We start from the raw sequence: 14,237 nt of genomic DNA on the forward strand, positions 1-14,237 counted from the left end.
AAGCCTTGCTTTCTGTTCTCCTCTCTCTGCCTCGTCCCCTCTTCCTCCCTCTCTGTAGGTGTGTGTATGTGTGTGTGTGTAACCTGAGTCCTCTCTCTCTGTCTGTGGTCTCTGCTCTGGGGCTCTGGGGCACAGACTGCACCAGAGGAAAAGGCTGCAGCTACACCCCCCTTTTCATTTTACTCCTCTGCTATTTTTCTCCAGAACCAAAAGCATTGATCCCCTGAGTCACAAAATACCCCCCTCCACCCACACCTCAATCTCCCTCTTCCTCTCCTTCCATTACCCCAAACACCCCCAGATCAGTATCTGTCCTCATCTGGATTATGGACGCCTGTCTGTCTTTTTCAGCTAAATGTAAATCAGCAAAATCATACATGTTATCGAAATGTTAAAACATTTAAAAAAATCTTTTTCCAACAAAAAAAACGAATGGAATTATTCAACTGACTACTAACAGATAAGCACAAACACTGAAAAAGACACACTGAGAAAGACAGAAATCATTTCAACAGTGTGTGTGTGTGTGTGTGTGTGTGTGTATGTGTGTGTGTGTTGTACTGTCACTATGTGTGCGTATGTGACACTGCTCAGACTTGTGGTGGCCATATGGCTACTGTGCTCGACACTTCAGCTCACATCTGTTGTGTATTAAAGACCTAACGCTGCCCAGTACACACCTGGGTGGCCTTTTTACACACACACTTATTCATGCACACAAACATGCTCACACTTCAAACCGCACAATCAAACTTTTCAATTATCACATAGAATAGACCAAAGTTTCCAACCTTTTTTTTTTGCCTTAGATAGCAATGCCAAACCAGAAATGAGTTCCTTGACTGATTCTTTACTGGAAATCATTCAGGATTATCATAAAAAAGTGAACATTATTAATTTCTCAGGGGGCAATTTTTTAGGTACTTTCTCGAGTGTGATACACATTTTTCAGGATTCTTTAAAGAATAGAAAGTTCAATTTTGGAGAAACCTTCTCAAAAACACCAGTGAATATACTGCAAAATTATATCCAATAAAGTAATTTATACACAATATAATAATATAATTTATAGTAGAGTTAGTTCTGGTCCTTGAATTAGATTGGCCAAGCAACATTCCAAGAGTGCTGATATACGGTAAATGTAATATAACAAAAAATGTTTTATCTATCTTCATTTTCAGTGCCGAAGTAAGCTATTTCCAGTGAATGTGCTAGACTTTCGATTCATTAGCCTTCATAGGTAAATAACAAGAAAAATAACCCAAAAAGAGTAGTATAGGGAGCATAATTTTGGTAATCTTATCCACACATATCCATACAACTCATACACATTCTTCAAATGATACTGCACAACACACTAATAAATTCTGAATTTGTGGAGTGTTAAATTCAATACACAGACAAAGAAAGCGAAGAAGATATTCAGATAATCTACAGACAGATGAGGTATAAAAGCCATAATGTGGTAAAACACATCTAATAGTTGTAGTTCACTCACCCTCTGTTCATTCAGCTCCTGTGTATTCTCCATCAGTTGAACTTCCACTCCCCTCAACTACAGTCCAGACACCTGCAAATGAAGGATGCTTTTAAAATCAGCAAAAACACAATACAATGCATAGGCATCCCTCTCTCGTATCTGTCTCTCTCTCTCGCTCTCTCTCTTCCTTTGTGTCTCTGGATATATGTGTGTAGGAGGGGAAGGAATAAGTCTGGTAACTTCACTGTATCATATCCAGCCAGACTGAAGTAAATATCATTTACAGAAGTAAACATTAAACAATGGGTAGAGAGAAATGTAATCAATGTAACACGCACACACAAATGCACTTATTCAATACACACAAAACGCCAAGCTGTCCAGGTCATGGTGATGCTAACATGGCAGTAGTCACTAAAACCATCTAACCATGACTTCTACCCCCCAGTAAAGCCCTTTCCACCCACCATCTTTATCTTTCTCTTTTCCCATCCTTCCTCTGTCATTTAAAAGCTTGAAACTGAGGCAAATTGCTTTGAAACCTCCCGAGGCCTCAGTAATGAAAAGCACTCTTATTCAAAATCTCTTTGAAAGACATTTGAAAGCATCGGGATCAGGAGAATAGGTTTATTTTCTGTCCTGCCGCGGGTACCAGACCAGTGGTTCACAAACCTTGAGAGATGAAATGTGTCTAAAAGTCTCTAGAACAAAAAATATGGTAACATGGAAATTAACTGATTTGATTAAAAATATTATTTTATTATTAATTACAAAAATGAAACTTACTACGCCAGATTACTCTAACAAAAGTTATTTTAAAAGTTCACAGTGGAAATAGCTCCAGTGGGACAAATTCTCTTTATGGGAATGCAACAGGAAAAGGTTTATATATATTAACCAAATAAAATGTTGATTTTAGGGGCAGGGGCATCATGCATGCATATATTTATTTATGAATTTACTCTGACAGTCTTGTCTCACTTAATACAGAAAATGTACTATTAGACAATTTAGTATTTTTTTAGCTGAAAGGGGGCCAAGTGTTCTAAAGCCAACAGAACATATTGTCTTTTTCTTAATACACCATTTATGAGTTTGCTGGACACAGTGGGTACATGATGACATTTCATTTTAAAGTAAATAATCTAAGAAACGTGCAACTCAATTGAACTGCCCAAATGTACAAAAAAAATGTAATTGTTGATTTCTGTCAAAGCATTATAGACTAACACCTGTTTCTACCAAAAAATAATTGTGATCTTCATTGTAACAAGTTTTAACTTTGTTTAAAATCCTGAGGGGTCAGCTTGAAGGGTCATGATGCTTCTGTTTAGGAATATATACAATGGCAGCTTATATATAGATTACAGTGACCTACAAGATCAATGAATGTAAATGGGAAGTCTCCACTAGCTTCTGTATACATGCTTGCTTGTGTGTGTGTGTGTGTGTGTGTGTGTGTGTGTGTGTGTGTGTGTGTGTGTGTGTGTGTGTGTGTGTGTGTGTGTGTGTGTGTGTGTGTGTGTATAAGAGAGAGAAAGAGAGTTGAAGGACAGCTTGAAGAGCAGATCATTTGAATTTTTCATTTGCTTGGTGAAGCTGTGTTCTGAAATTCTAGCCTTTAATACTCAGGCGGGGGAATGAGCTGAGCAGCATTGATTTTTACTGTTATCACTCAGTGCCCTCTGAGCCTACTGTCCTCACACACACACACACACACACACACACACACACACACACACACACACACACACACAATGAACAGACGGACAGCCAAATAGCAAGACACATTGCACTAACCATGTAATTGGTGAGGAGCTGGTATTTATTTCCCTTCTGTCAACACATATTTTCAAATCAAAAGCCACTTTATGCAACAGTCCCAGACCAAACATTTGATTTAGTCAAATAATAAAAACTAAACATAAAGATAACAGTCTAGGGATTGTAAACGGTCCAATTAGAGGAGAGCATTCCGTCTCAAAATAACAAAGAGCGCCAGCGCGCTTTACTGTTATTGTCATGAAAGCACGCGGAGCGTTTAGTGGCGCGGCATTCTGCGCGCGACTCGACACAGCCGCGGCACGAGCGCAGGAAAGCCAAATACTCCAAGGCTTTTTGGTTTTCCTCCCTTTAAAGCATCAGAGCTCACTCCACTGACAAAACACACCGCCTATTACTAAATAAACAAGCTGGACCAGGAACAGCTTTCATTTGAGCAAAAGAATTTGTCTAAATGTGAATTTTTTAAATTAATATATTAAGTGTAGATTCATTATTTGTTGTTATTATTGTAACAGATTTCATTAATCAATTTATAGATAGCCCTCAATGGTTTAAAGACATTGCCTAAATTGTTCTCTTCTCCAACGTAAAAGCACACTTTAAAATTAAGTTTCCAGTTTGGAGAGCTTTTTTATTGTTCAGAAAACCATCTGTTCTGGTGCTTTAAAAACCCCAGAACGCAATATGCTGATCTATGTAATAATCAAGATCTCCAAAGAACCACATAGCTCAACCCAGAACCTTCCATAGCGGAAAACGGTTCTAAGGTGCCACAAAGACAAACTAAAAAACCTTAATTTTCAAGTGTAGCCTACTTTCCAATTTATGTTGACAAAATGTATGCATTATTTTACTAGTCACGTGCAGTTTAATCACTGTTGTGAAATATAAAATGGCATCCAAGTGGGCAGATCTTAAAAAGCCATTTTTAACCATTCAGGGTGTGATATAACATCCAAACCTAAATGGGTGATTAGGCTCTACCTTTGACCCTTACCCATAATATGACTATGTTTTTTATATATATATTAATGACAACATAGGGCTGACGAAAGTAGTGATGCATGCACCAAGTTCACATTTACAGATGAAAATAAATGATTACTTTCTTATTTTAAAGAAAAAACACTGAGACTTTGTTTGAGGTTTAATAATTAATCTACTAAGAGATCTACATGTGATCAAATCAAATACCGCTATTATAGATAACCTACATCTAGAGCCCCTATAATCTACTTAGAAAAAAGCGTTTAAAATATTGTCCCACCATTCAGTCCAAATGTGCATCGTAAATCCGTCAATCAAAGTGCCTTGCAACCTTTAAGAATAGCTCAAATGTTTAAATACTTACGAGTCTTACTAGATTTTCCCCAATGTTTGAGGCCTGGAGATGGCCAAAGAGGAGGTCACTGGTGTTCTCTTATGTAATTGTTGGCTAGTACACTCCATCTTATTACCAGCCACCAGAGCGACCTGTGTGTTGTGAATTATTTCGTGTTAAGTGTGTAATCTAATCCGGGCTCCTTCTCCGGTATCGGCTCGAGCTGCTATCGACAGCGCGAGAAAGCGACCAATGGCCAACGCGCAATGAAGCTGCTTCAGGGTCGGGATGATATTCCCGTTTCCTCCGTATCAAATACAAACACAAACTCCACGTGCATGGGAAAACGGACATGGCATGCGATATCCAAACGGACACGGGAATCACCCAAGAAACTCAGAAGGACTCTTTAAGGAAAAGTTACCAAGTAAATAAAAAAAAGTGTCTACTAAAGAACTGTTCAAAAGACATATGGGCTAATGACTGCACTTCATGCATGAAGTAAAAAAATAAATCAACGATGAGATTGTCGACCAAATAACTCGAAATTTGATGTGTAATCCTAATCTATCTAATCCGTGTAATCGTGTTTAGTGAACAAAAGCATCATTGTCCTAACAACATATTTGTTTTCCACCCATTTAACGCGTCACAATTTGTCATTTCTGGTCGACTTTTCAGTTTCAAATACATTTTCTTTATCAGTAATAAAAAATTCAGACTCTAGCACAACATTTACTTTAATAATTTTCAGGCAGCAGTTAAACTTTCCAATTTAATGCGTAGAAATTTTTGAACAGTGATAATTTGTAGAATTATTTTATATGAGTTTTTATAGGTGGTTTAATATGGAAAGCAGAAATTACTCTGACCTGTAACCTTCTTTAAGAGCCCTAGATTTCACAGTCTCAGACGCAGGCGCGAGCAGGTGCTCCAAACTGCTTTTAGGCGTTGTATGTAGTCACATAAATATTTAGCAAAACTTTTATAGTTTCTGAATAGTGAGCTATTTTATGGTTCAAAATGGTTACTTTACTTACGCTTAGGAGTTGTGCGTTGCTACGATATCCAAACTCTCCAGAAGGTCCGTGCGCATTCAGTCTGTTGACATGCTCATCCAAAAATATTCAAGTGGTCGAGCTGCGTGAAGCGCGAGGAACAGCTCGCGCCAGTCAGTGCACGCGCTGTCAGTGAAGCTCGCGGGGAAGTCCTCCCTAAGTTCATGAGAGCTGCACTGGCCGCACCGGAGCGGAGCGCTCCAACCGACAGATCACCACTATAACTCAAACTCCGAGGAGCTCTGTCTTGCACTAGCCGTGTTTTCCCCTTTAATTTACGCTCCTAAAGTTAACGTGAGCACACGCGCACTCCGTGGTCTACTTCATTATTAAAGTTCTCTTGCAGCGGCGGGGCAAGAGCGCTCATTGATGCGCATGCGCGCAGCTGCCATGCGGGGTGCTGCTGTTGGCTCGCACCCAAGCCAGTAATGGGGCACAGCACAAGGGCCAGGATGAGGCTCTTATTAATAGTTTCGTCCGAGTGATCAGCTCAGTTTTATTTACCACAGCCACACAACAACAACCAAGTCAAACCCTTGTTTTGGGATCAGATTCACTCACACTTATGCAATCTTGCACTTGGACTTCCACTTCCACCCTAATGGACCAAGCAGCAAGAAAAGGGAGCTCCTCTAATTAACATTTATCAACACTAAGACCAGCCAAACCACTAAAATAGCTCAGGTTTATTTAGGTTTATAAAACACGTCCTAACATGACGGCAGGAAAAGTGAGCTGAAGATCAGAGAGCAGTGACAAAAAAATGGGTGAAAATGTCAGAAGTTGCATGGAAGTTGTTGGGGAAAGTTACTTTTAAAAGTAATGCCATACAATATTGCGTTTCTCCCTATTGTTTTTTAACAACTAACTTATATAGCCTATGTATGTAGGCTAAACGTATACGACAACTATGTAGCCTACTAAAAACGAAAACGTTTTTCCTTGTGTTTTTAATGTACAGACGACAACGTTGTCAAAACTATCCCTGTGTGCACTTCGCACGGATCCGCGAAAACGACTAAAAACACTGAATTATGCTGTCAGGCCAGTAGTTGGCGACGTCTCTATGTAAAGAAACACTACGCACCTATAGACTGAACATATAATACGCATGCGCAGGATATCACAGTTTTCACAAATTCACGTTTTTGTAGTTTACATGGAGATGTTAAAGGTAGTTTTCAAAAACTTGCTCTTTGAATCCTGTTTCCAAAAGTTTGTGTTTTCTGGCCAATAAAACGCCGTTGTCGTGTAGGCTAAATGAACGAGAAGGGTCTGACTTTGTCCTACAGTAAACCACGCCCCTGCAAATTACACCTACTACAACAAGTTACACCTCCCACAAAGAAACATGCGTGGATGTCATTGACTAAAACAATCTTTTGAAGTAAATTATGTTTTATGAATGAAATGTTTGTAAGACTAACTTATACTGTTATAAGTTATATATAAGTATGAAATTAGCTATTGGTAAAACATAAAATTAATTATACAATAATATTAATACACTCCTACCCCCCAACCCTAAACCTACCCCCCTTCCATAAAATTTTTATTTACTGTAGAGTTCCATAATTAAAATACTTAAGAAACTGAGGAAAACAAACAGGATGACTTACGGCGGTGACATTTTAGGGGGTGTAACTTGAGGTAGGGGGCATAGTTTGTAGGGCATGGTTTGTAGTACTACGGGACCAGAGACAGACATACTTGAAATGAACGACCAAAACGCAAAAGGTTTTCTGTTTTTAGTTGAAAACAGTGTAGTGTAACCATCATGTTTACACAGCGCGCACAACTCCTCTGCACTTACTCCCCATTTCTCTCAACATGGGGATAAGAGAGCTGTCAGTCAATGGGAAAACAAAGTAAGGTGCGCTACTTTTTTGAAAAATAGCTAAATTTAAAAGTAATTACTTGAAAAAAGTAATCTGATTACGACTATCAGAACTGGCCCACTCTTAACCACAAATCCGTCTGGTAAAAAAATGGCATAATGGCACAGTAGTGTCTGCAGATGTTGTACAAATAAAAAAAAAAAAACTGACTGTGGGCAAGTAACTTAACAGCTTTTTTTTACCTTTCACCTCAAAAATCTATTGTATGCATATGAGCAAATGCAATGAGGTAGAAAGACTAAAAGAGAGCAACATAAAGCAATAAAGCTCCACAATGAAGCAAGTCACCGCTTTAATGTGCTCAGCGATTACTGCTGCGTTAGCCAGACTCCTCCTCAAGCACTGAAAAATGATGCTCCTGAGGGCCACATTGGGCTATGTTTGACTGACACACTGTTACAGAAAGAAAACAAGAATTTCATGCTGTTGAGTGGAATGTAACTAGCGGGGGGCTGCTGTTGATCTGCAAGCTTAACTCCACATGCTGCATGAGAATTTGGCTCCATAAACATCAGGAAAGAAACAACATTGTACTCTCCAAAAACACCAGGGAGATGAACACACACCTCTGCTCATGTCATTTTAAAACTGCTGTATATTTAAGAGCCACTAGGTGAAATTGGAAGTCAATTCAAAGGAATTAGACTATTGAAAGCTTCTAATTATAAGGAAAAAATTAAATCAGTCCAAAGGTCTTTAAGAGCAAGTGCAGGCAGGCCATACTTTTGAGCTAACATGCGCTCAGCGGGGTCTTATTTATAGACCTGTGCAAAACTTTTGGCTGCACACAGCACTGTGCTGACATGGTAGAACCAGAAGATGCCTGTCAAACAAAGAATAAAAATACACCGAGGGGCGCGAATGGGGTTGCATCTGGCATGCTGGCGTGAAGACGCACGGTTTATGCCCCCTCCCCCACAGTACGCACATAAGCCTATGTTGCCCACATATTGTGCAATAAGTGCATGAAAAACAATAAGCACTGCATGAAATCTTCATTTGCAGCCTAAGATATGTACTTTTTATCCAAAAGCTAAAATTATGTAATCATTTACTCACCCTCACCCATTTACTCTATCCCGCGGTTTAAAAAATATATTTTTAATGTTTCAGCTGCTTTTCAAAGGTAACATGAAATTAATCCATACAACTCAATTGATATATTCTAAGCCTAAGTCATTATCACTTCATATTGATACACAAATTAAAGCTTCTTCGCTCTCAAATCAAATCAAAACATTGATTTGTTTCAGTCAACTGTGTGTTCCACAGAAGAAATAAAGCTTGGAATGACATGAGGGTGAGTAAATGACCACATTTTACATTTATTTAGCAGACACTTTTATCCAAAGCAAATTACAAAATGTTAATGGCTAAATAGTAAATGAAATATTAAATTTAAGCCTCCAGTTGTTGCACAGAGAGTAGCAGGTGAACATTTATTAAAGGCTCTATGGTGACTGACATAGTATAATTAAATATGACTGTTTATCACCTCTAAAGGCTTATTGGTGTTCTGTAAACACGCCGTCCGAGACTTATTTGTAAAGCGCCTTGTGTCTGTTATTCAAGTGTAATTGATGTACTGTGGCTTGACCGTAAAGTATAACATGCACTAGTTCTCCTCGGCATTTTAAACAGTGATATATGCATCAATGACGGACTATAATGAAAAGACATTATTTAATAGATTTCATTAGTAGCTCAAGTGCTGTAACCAAACTCCTGATAAGTGCAGAGAAGGGAGACAGGGGAGGACTGTGGTCACTGAGCCCCAGAGACAGGCTCCTTAAGCAGGCTAATGAACTCGGCCCTGGCCGTGTGGGCTCTGATGGTTCCAGCAGCTGCCTGCTCGGGGAACAAAGGAAATATTTAACACCTCATAAATTCTGTTAATACCTGAAGAAAGGAGCCCAGAAAAAAACGCTCATGATCCGAAGCACTTATGGGATGAATTTTGCAAGTCAGAAACAATCAACAGAGGCGGAGAGTGAAGAGGAGTGTGTGACAGAAATACTTTTGACATGTTTGTTATTTTAGAATTGTCGCTGATGTAGACGTCTTGGTATTGGGTTCCATGTGTCTTTGCATGTAAGAGAGAGAGTGAAGTTTCCCCACTGGAAATTGTTTACGACATTTCCTCATACAGTAGAATGCATATGCTTCTGTTTGACTCGGAACATTTATTTCTAAGTGAATGTCAGTTTGAAAATAAGCCATCATGTCTACGTACATGTGGGAGAGTGTGTATTTATGTGTTTGTGTAGACTCTGACTTCTGTTTTTTGCATTGAGACTGGATACTCTGGGTCAAATCATAAATATTTGGAACTGACAGAGTAGAGTTTCATTTGCCAGGGCTTTAAATCCCATTGAAGCAATAAGTTGTTCATTATAAGGTACTACAGGCAAACAAATAACACAGAGACCAATTTAACATCTAAGAATATATCCAATTTGGTAACATCGACTAATAGGGCAAAGGTCAAATCGCTTAAAGATTGTCACTGTCCTCCTCAAGCTAACAGAAGTGTGGAAATAAAATCTTTGCCAGTGATTAGACTAATTTTTATATGTGAGTTGAGTATGAGAGGTCTGGAGGTCACAACAGTGATGCACATAATCTGAGTTTAGAGGGCACATCATATCCGAATAGCGAGACAGAGAGAGAGAGACAGGGGAAGGAGAGCGACAGAGGAATTGTGTCTGTGTCTGTGTGCGTGTGTGTCCTGTCCAGCACCATTGTTATTTCATTAGGGTGTAGGATTACTTCCATTAACTCAGCATGTCGGCTGGACCTAAAGAACCTCTCTCTCTCTCTCTCTCATGGACACATGGACTTTCCATTAAAGTATCACAAGGCATGCTTAGTGCTAAATGAATAAAGGGCTTGACATACACCTTAAAGATGCATCAAGGCCCTAGACAGACAAAAAAAAAAAATGACAAGGAAGCCATTGACTGCATTAAGTCGGTTGTTCAGAATATGTGAACAACCAACCATATGTTCAGAAACTATAATATATTTTCACAATATACAGTATGTAAGAAAAATGGAAAAGGTACGGGTAATTTTCCGCCAGGACATTATGCGTTAAATTTATGGTAATTTCCTTCAACCTTAAAACACAACACAATCCAATGCATAATTCAAAATACGGGTAAAACGAATACGAAAAATACATGTATAATGGTTATTGATTCATTTTGAAACTAACATAATGGAAATGGTTCAAGGATTATTGAGGGAGTCAGTTGTGAACGATTCACAGACTGTGCAAGTCTAAATCAAACTGCTAACTCACAAGCGAGTTCACATCAGTTTTGTGAATCATTTGGACTAAAGCGTTTAAAATAACTGATTCATAGGAGTCATTTATTTGCGAATTATACACCACAGCTTGCGCTGTAGTGACATGCATAAAATATTGATGTGCGCTCTAACAAGATATGGACGAAACCACATATGGACGCACACAAATCTTGCCCGACTAACTAGACTTTAAATAGTCAAAAAAAATTTTTTTTTTTGCATTTGGGATCATTTTCTTTGCATTCTGGAGCCAATGTGGTCTTTTCAGCAGGGAAATTTTGTTGAATGGTTTTAAGTCAAGACTGTGACTCAATGAGTAGTCAATAATGTGTTGTTTAATAAGGTGAATTAGTAACATACCTCCATGGCTCAGCAGCACTCCAGAACATTACTTCATGCTAGACTGGATCCTGACTTGTCATCTACGATTCGAAGAAACCTTCAGACTACGTGGAATTACACTGGCAATTTATATGTCTCTGGAAAGGTAACAGAAAGGTTATATACCAAAGCATGATGTCTTCATTATGAATTGGTATGTTTGTGTAGGTGGAGAAGAAATTATCTGACATAACCAACATCTGTACTGCCATTTTAATGACGGTTAGAATATGAATGCATTCCACTATATTAGTCTGGTCAATTGAACAAAACCACATCTTTGTCTGCCAATAGAGCCCCATGAGTTTGTGTCTGACTACTGAGCAGTTTTCTGGTGACTGAAGTCAGCGCGTGCATGTCCTCAGAGTATATACAAATTAGTGGGATACCACAATTTAAAGTTTATGAGCAGTCATGGTGAATAGCTAAAAAACTTAAAGTGAATTAGATGATGTGTTAACCAATGAGTCATGATCAGACACAGTGAACCCATCTTACCCACAAGCCCCAAAGTTACGTGGATACAGTGGAATGCACGCAACTCCCAGCATGCTTTGAGACTGCAGTCCTGGCTTCGACGTCCTGGCAACAATGGCCATCTCCAAGGATAATATACGACTGGCCAGTCTCAAACGCCGCCTTTCTCTGGAATCCCTGATAGAACTCACACACACACACACACACACACACACACACACACACACACAATGTTCTTCTGTCCAAGATCTGCAAGTAAAAACGTGCACAATGTTTTCATTGCTAATGAGTGCATGAGGGGAAATAAACACTAAGGGTTATATTAGCAAGAAGATGATCAGAAAATAACTGCATGAAAATGGAGTGGTTCACATGTTTCTATTTTCCATTAGAGGCACATTCCTTCAACATGCCTTAATAATCCAACTAATTAGCCTTCTGAGCTTTAATTATAAACTTCCAGCACTAATATCAACAGAAATGTTTTCATTTTGATTTAGGTGTGGTATATCTCCAATGCTAATGACCTCATGTTTGAAAGGTCCACAATTAACTCTCAACTTCAGAGTTCAGTGCTGGCAGTGACAGAGAACAGGTCTGCCCGACCAGCTCAGAAAAAAACACATGTCATACCAATGACCTGCACCTGCAAGCATAACCGTAAAAATTTTGTGAAATGTCACTGTGAAATTAAATTGACAATTACGGGCCCTGTGAGAGTCTTGAGACACCAAATTAAGACAAACCCAGAGGCCTCAATAAATCAGTCTGACTAAAACGTACAAGCACACTGATTGCACAAAATTTGGATTCAGCTTTATACCATGATCAGCTTTTGTATGTTTTACTGCCTTTTTTTTGCTTTACAAAGTGGGAAACTGTGAATCATGATTATATATAACAATAAGTACAAGCAGCATAAAATAGTGCTCTGATTAAACAACACAGCAAAAACTAATTTTTTAGTTAATTAAAAACGGCAGATGTTTTATGTTCACTCACTCTCTTGACAAACTCACCTTTCCTTTTTTATACTTTTTTTTTTATTTTTTTTACAGGCAGTTAAACATGTCCAAAATGAAAGTAACTTGGCTCTTCTTCAGAATTACTTTTGACATGTTTCCCTCTGGAACTTCACATACTGTACATAAGTCAGGACAGCCAAGAGGGACATTGTGCAATTTCAAAGATCTTTTTTTGTTTTGTTTTGTTTTTTTGGGGGGGTGGGGGAAGCATTTGTCACTATTTATTCAGCAAGACAGTATAGAGCAGGGGTGTCCAAACTCAGTCCTGGAGGGCCACTGTCCTGCAGAGTTTAGCTCCAACCCCAATTAAACACACCTGAACCAGATAATCAAGGTCTGATTATCTGGTTCAGGTGTGTTTAATTGGGGTTGGAGCTAAACTCTGCAGGACAGTGGCCCTCCAGGACTGAGTTTGGACACCCCTGGTATAGAGAGATGATAAAAAATGATGGGGTGACAGTCAAATTGGGATTGATACACAAAACGAGCCAGAATCAAACTCATGACTCCCACTCCAAGAAAACGGCTCTAACTTTGGAGAGATCTTTGAAGCACTTTAAACCATATCAGATTATGCCCATTTATCGAGCATGCATTGAAAATGCCTCTCAAATGTCACTTTCTAATTATACCTCTCTTCTCCTCAACTCAAGCCTGTTTCATACAGTTGCTGCAATGCCCCCAAAATAATGTGTAATTCTTCGCGCTAAAAATGTGTAACTTGCATAGGAACATCATTAAAAGAGGTGCATTTACCTTCTAAACAGCCCATTTTATATTTCTGATGGCTCTTCATTGCACAAACATGCATATGAAACAACCATTAGATCTTAAGTGTACTCATCCACAAATGATTCTTAGATATCCTTTCCATTTTATTACACCCAAACTCCCAAGTCTCTAGAAAAAGATATCTTAATAGTCCAAATTAAATATTAAGAATTCTGAACATTTATTCACATAAGCTTTTGCCATGAGTACCATTGATGCAAGATTTAAAATAAGAATCGCATCAAAACAGAATTAATTTGTTCTGAGCTCTGAAGTATCACTGCATACGCTTATGAGCACACAACCGTGTTTTTGCACACTGTAATTTGGATCACTGGTTATGTGTCTTTGATGATGGCTCTGTTAGTACTCATTATTAAACAAAGATCTGTAACTCTCTTTGACTGACCCAGTGTTTAACTAGTCACAGTCTACCAACCAACCCTGCTGCACTTTGACACCTGAATTCATTTCCTGAGTTGCATGTGTGTGGGTGTGTTTGTGTGTATGGAAGAGTAAGAAAAACAAAGATCAAGAGACAAAAAAAAAAAAAAAAAAATCTAAAAACAGACTGTAAAACAGAGGACATCAACCCTTTAATTTACGATGACATTGTGATTTAAACAAAGGGAAGGTTTTCCTGGGAGGGTTGGAATCCGCAAATTTACCATTTCAAATATAAAAACCCATACTGCCCTCTCCCTGACTTGCACACATATATCTAAACAT

The 14,237-nt window shown here is 38.6% G+C and overlaps 1 protein-coding gene across 21 annotated transcripts in view; it reads right to left on the reverse strand.

Moving 5' to 3' along the window:
• The window catches only part of eya4 (EYA transcriptional coactivator and phosphatase 4), a 34,916-nt gene extending 28,922 nt beyond the window's left edge, over positions 1 to 5,994 (reverse strand). For all 21 annotated transcript variants that reach the window (XM_081387082.1, XM_081387089.1, XM_081387081.1 and 18 more), the window contains exons 1-2: positions 5,627 to 5,994; positions 1,499 to 1,570 (exon numbers count right to left, since the gene is read on the reverse strand). In XM_081387082.1, coding sequence (XP_081243208.1) covers positions 1,499 to 1,531 — 33 coding nt within the window. In that variant the 5' untranslated portion in view covers positions 1,532 to 1,570; positions 5,627 to 5,994. The remainder of the gene's footprint in view (positions 1 to 1,498; positions 1,571 to 5,626) is intronic.
• Between the last annotated feature and the right edge of the window lie 8,243 nt (positions 5,995 to 14,237).

This window comes from Scardinius erythrophthalmus (genome assembly GCF_964197995.2).
Source record: "Scardinius erythrophthalmus genome assembly, chromosome: 15".
In the NCBI taxonomy this organism is placed as follows: Eukaryota; Metazoa; Chordata; class Actinopteri; order Cypriniformes; family Leuciscidae; genus Scardinius; species Scardinius erythrophthalmus.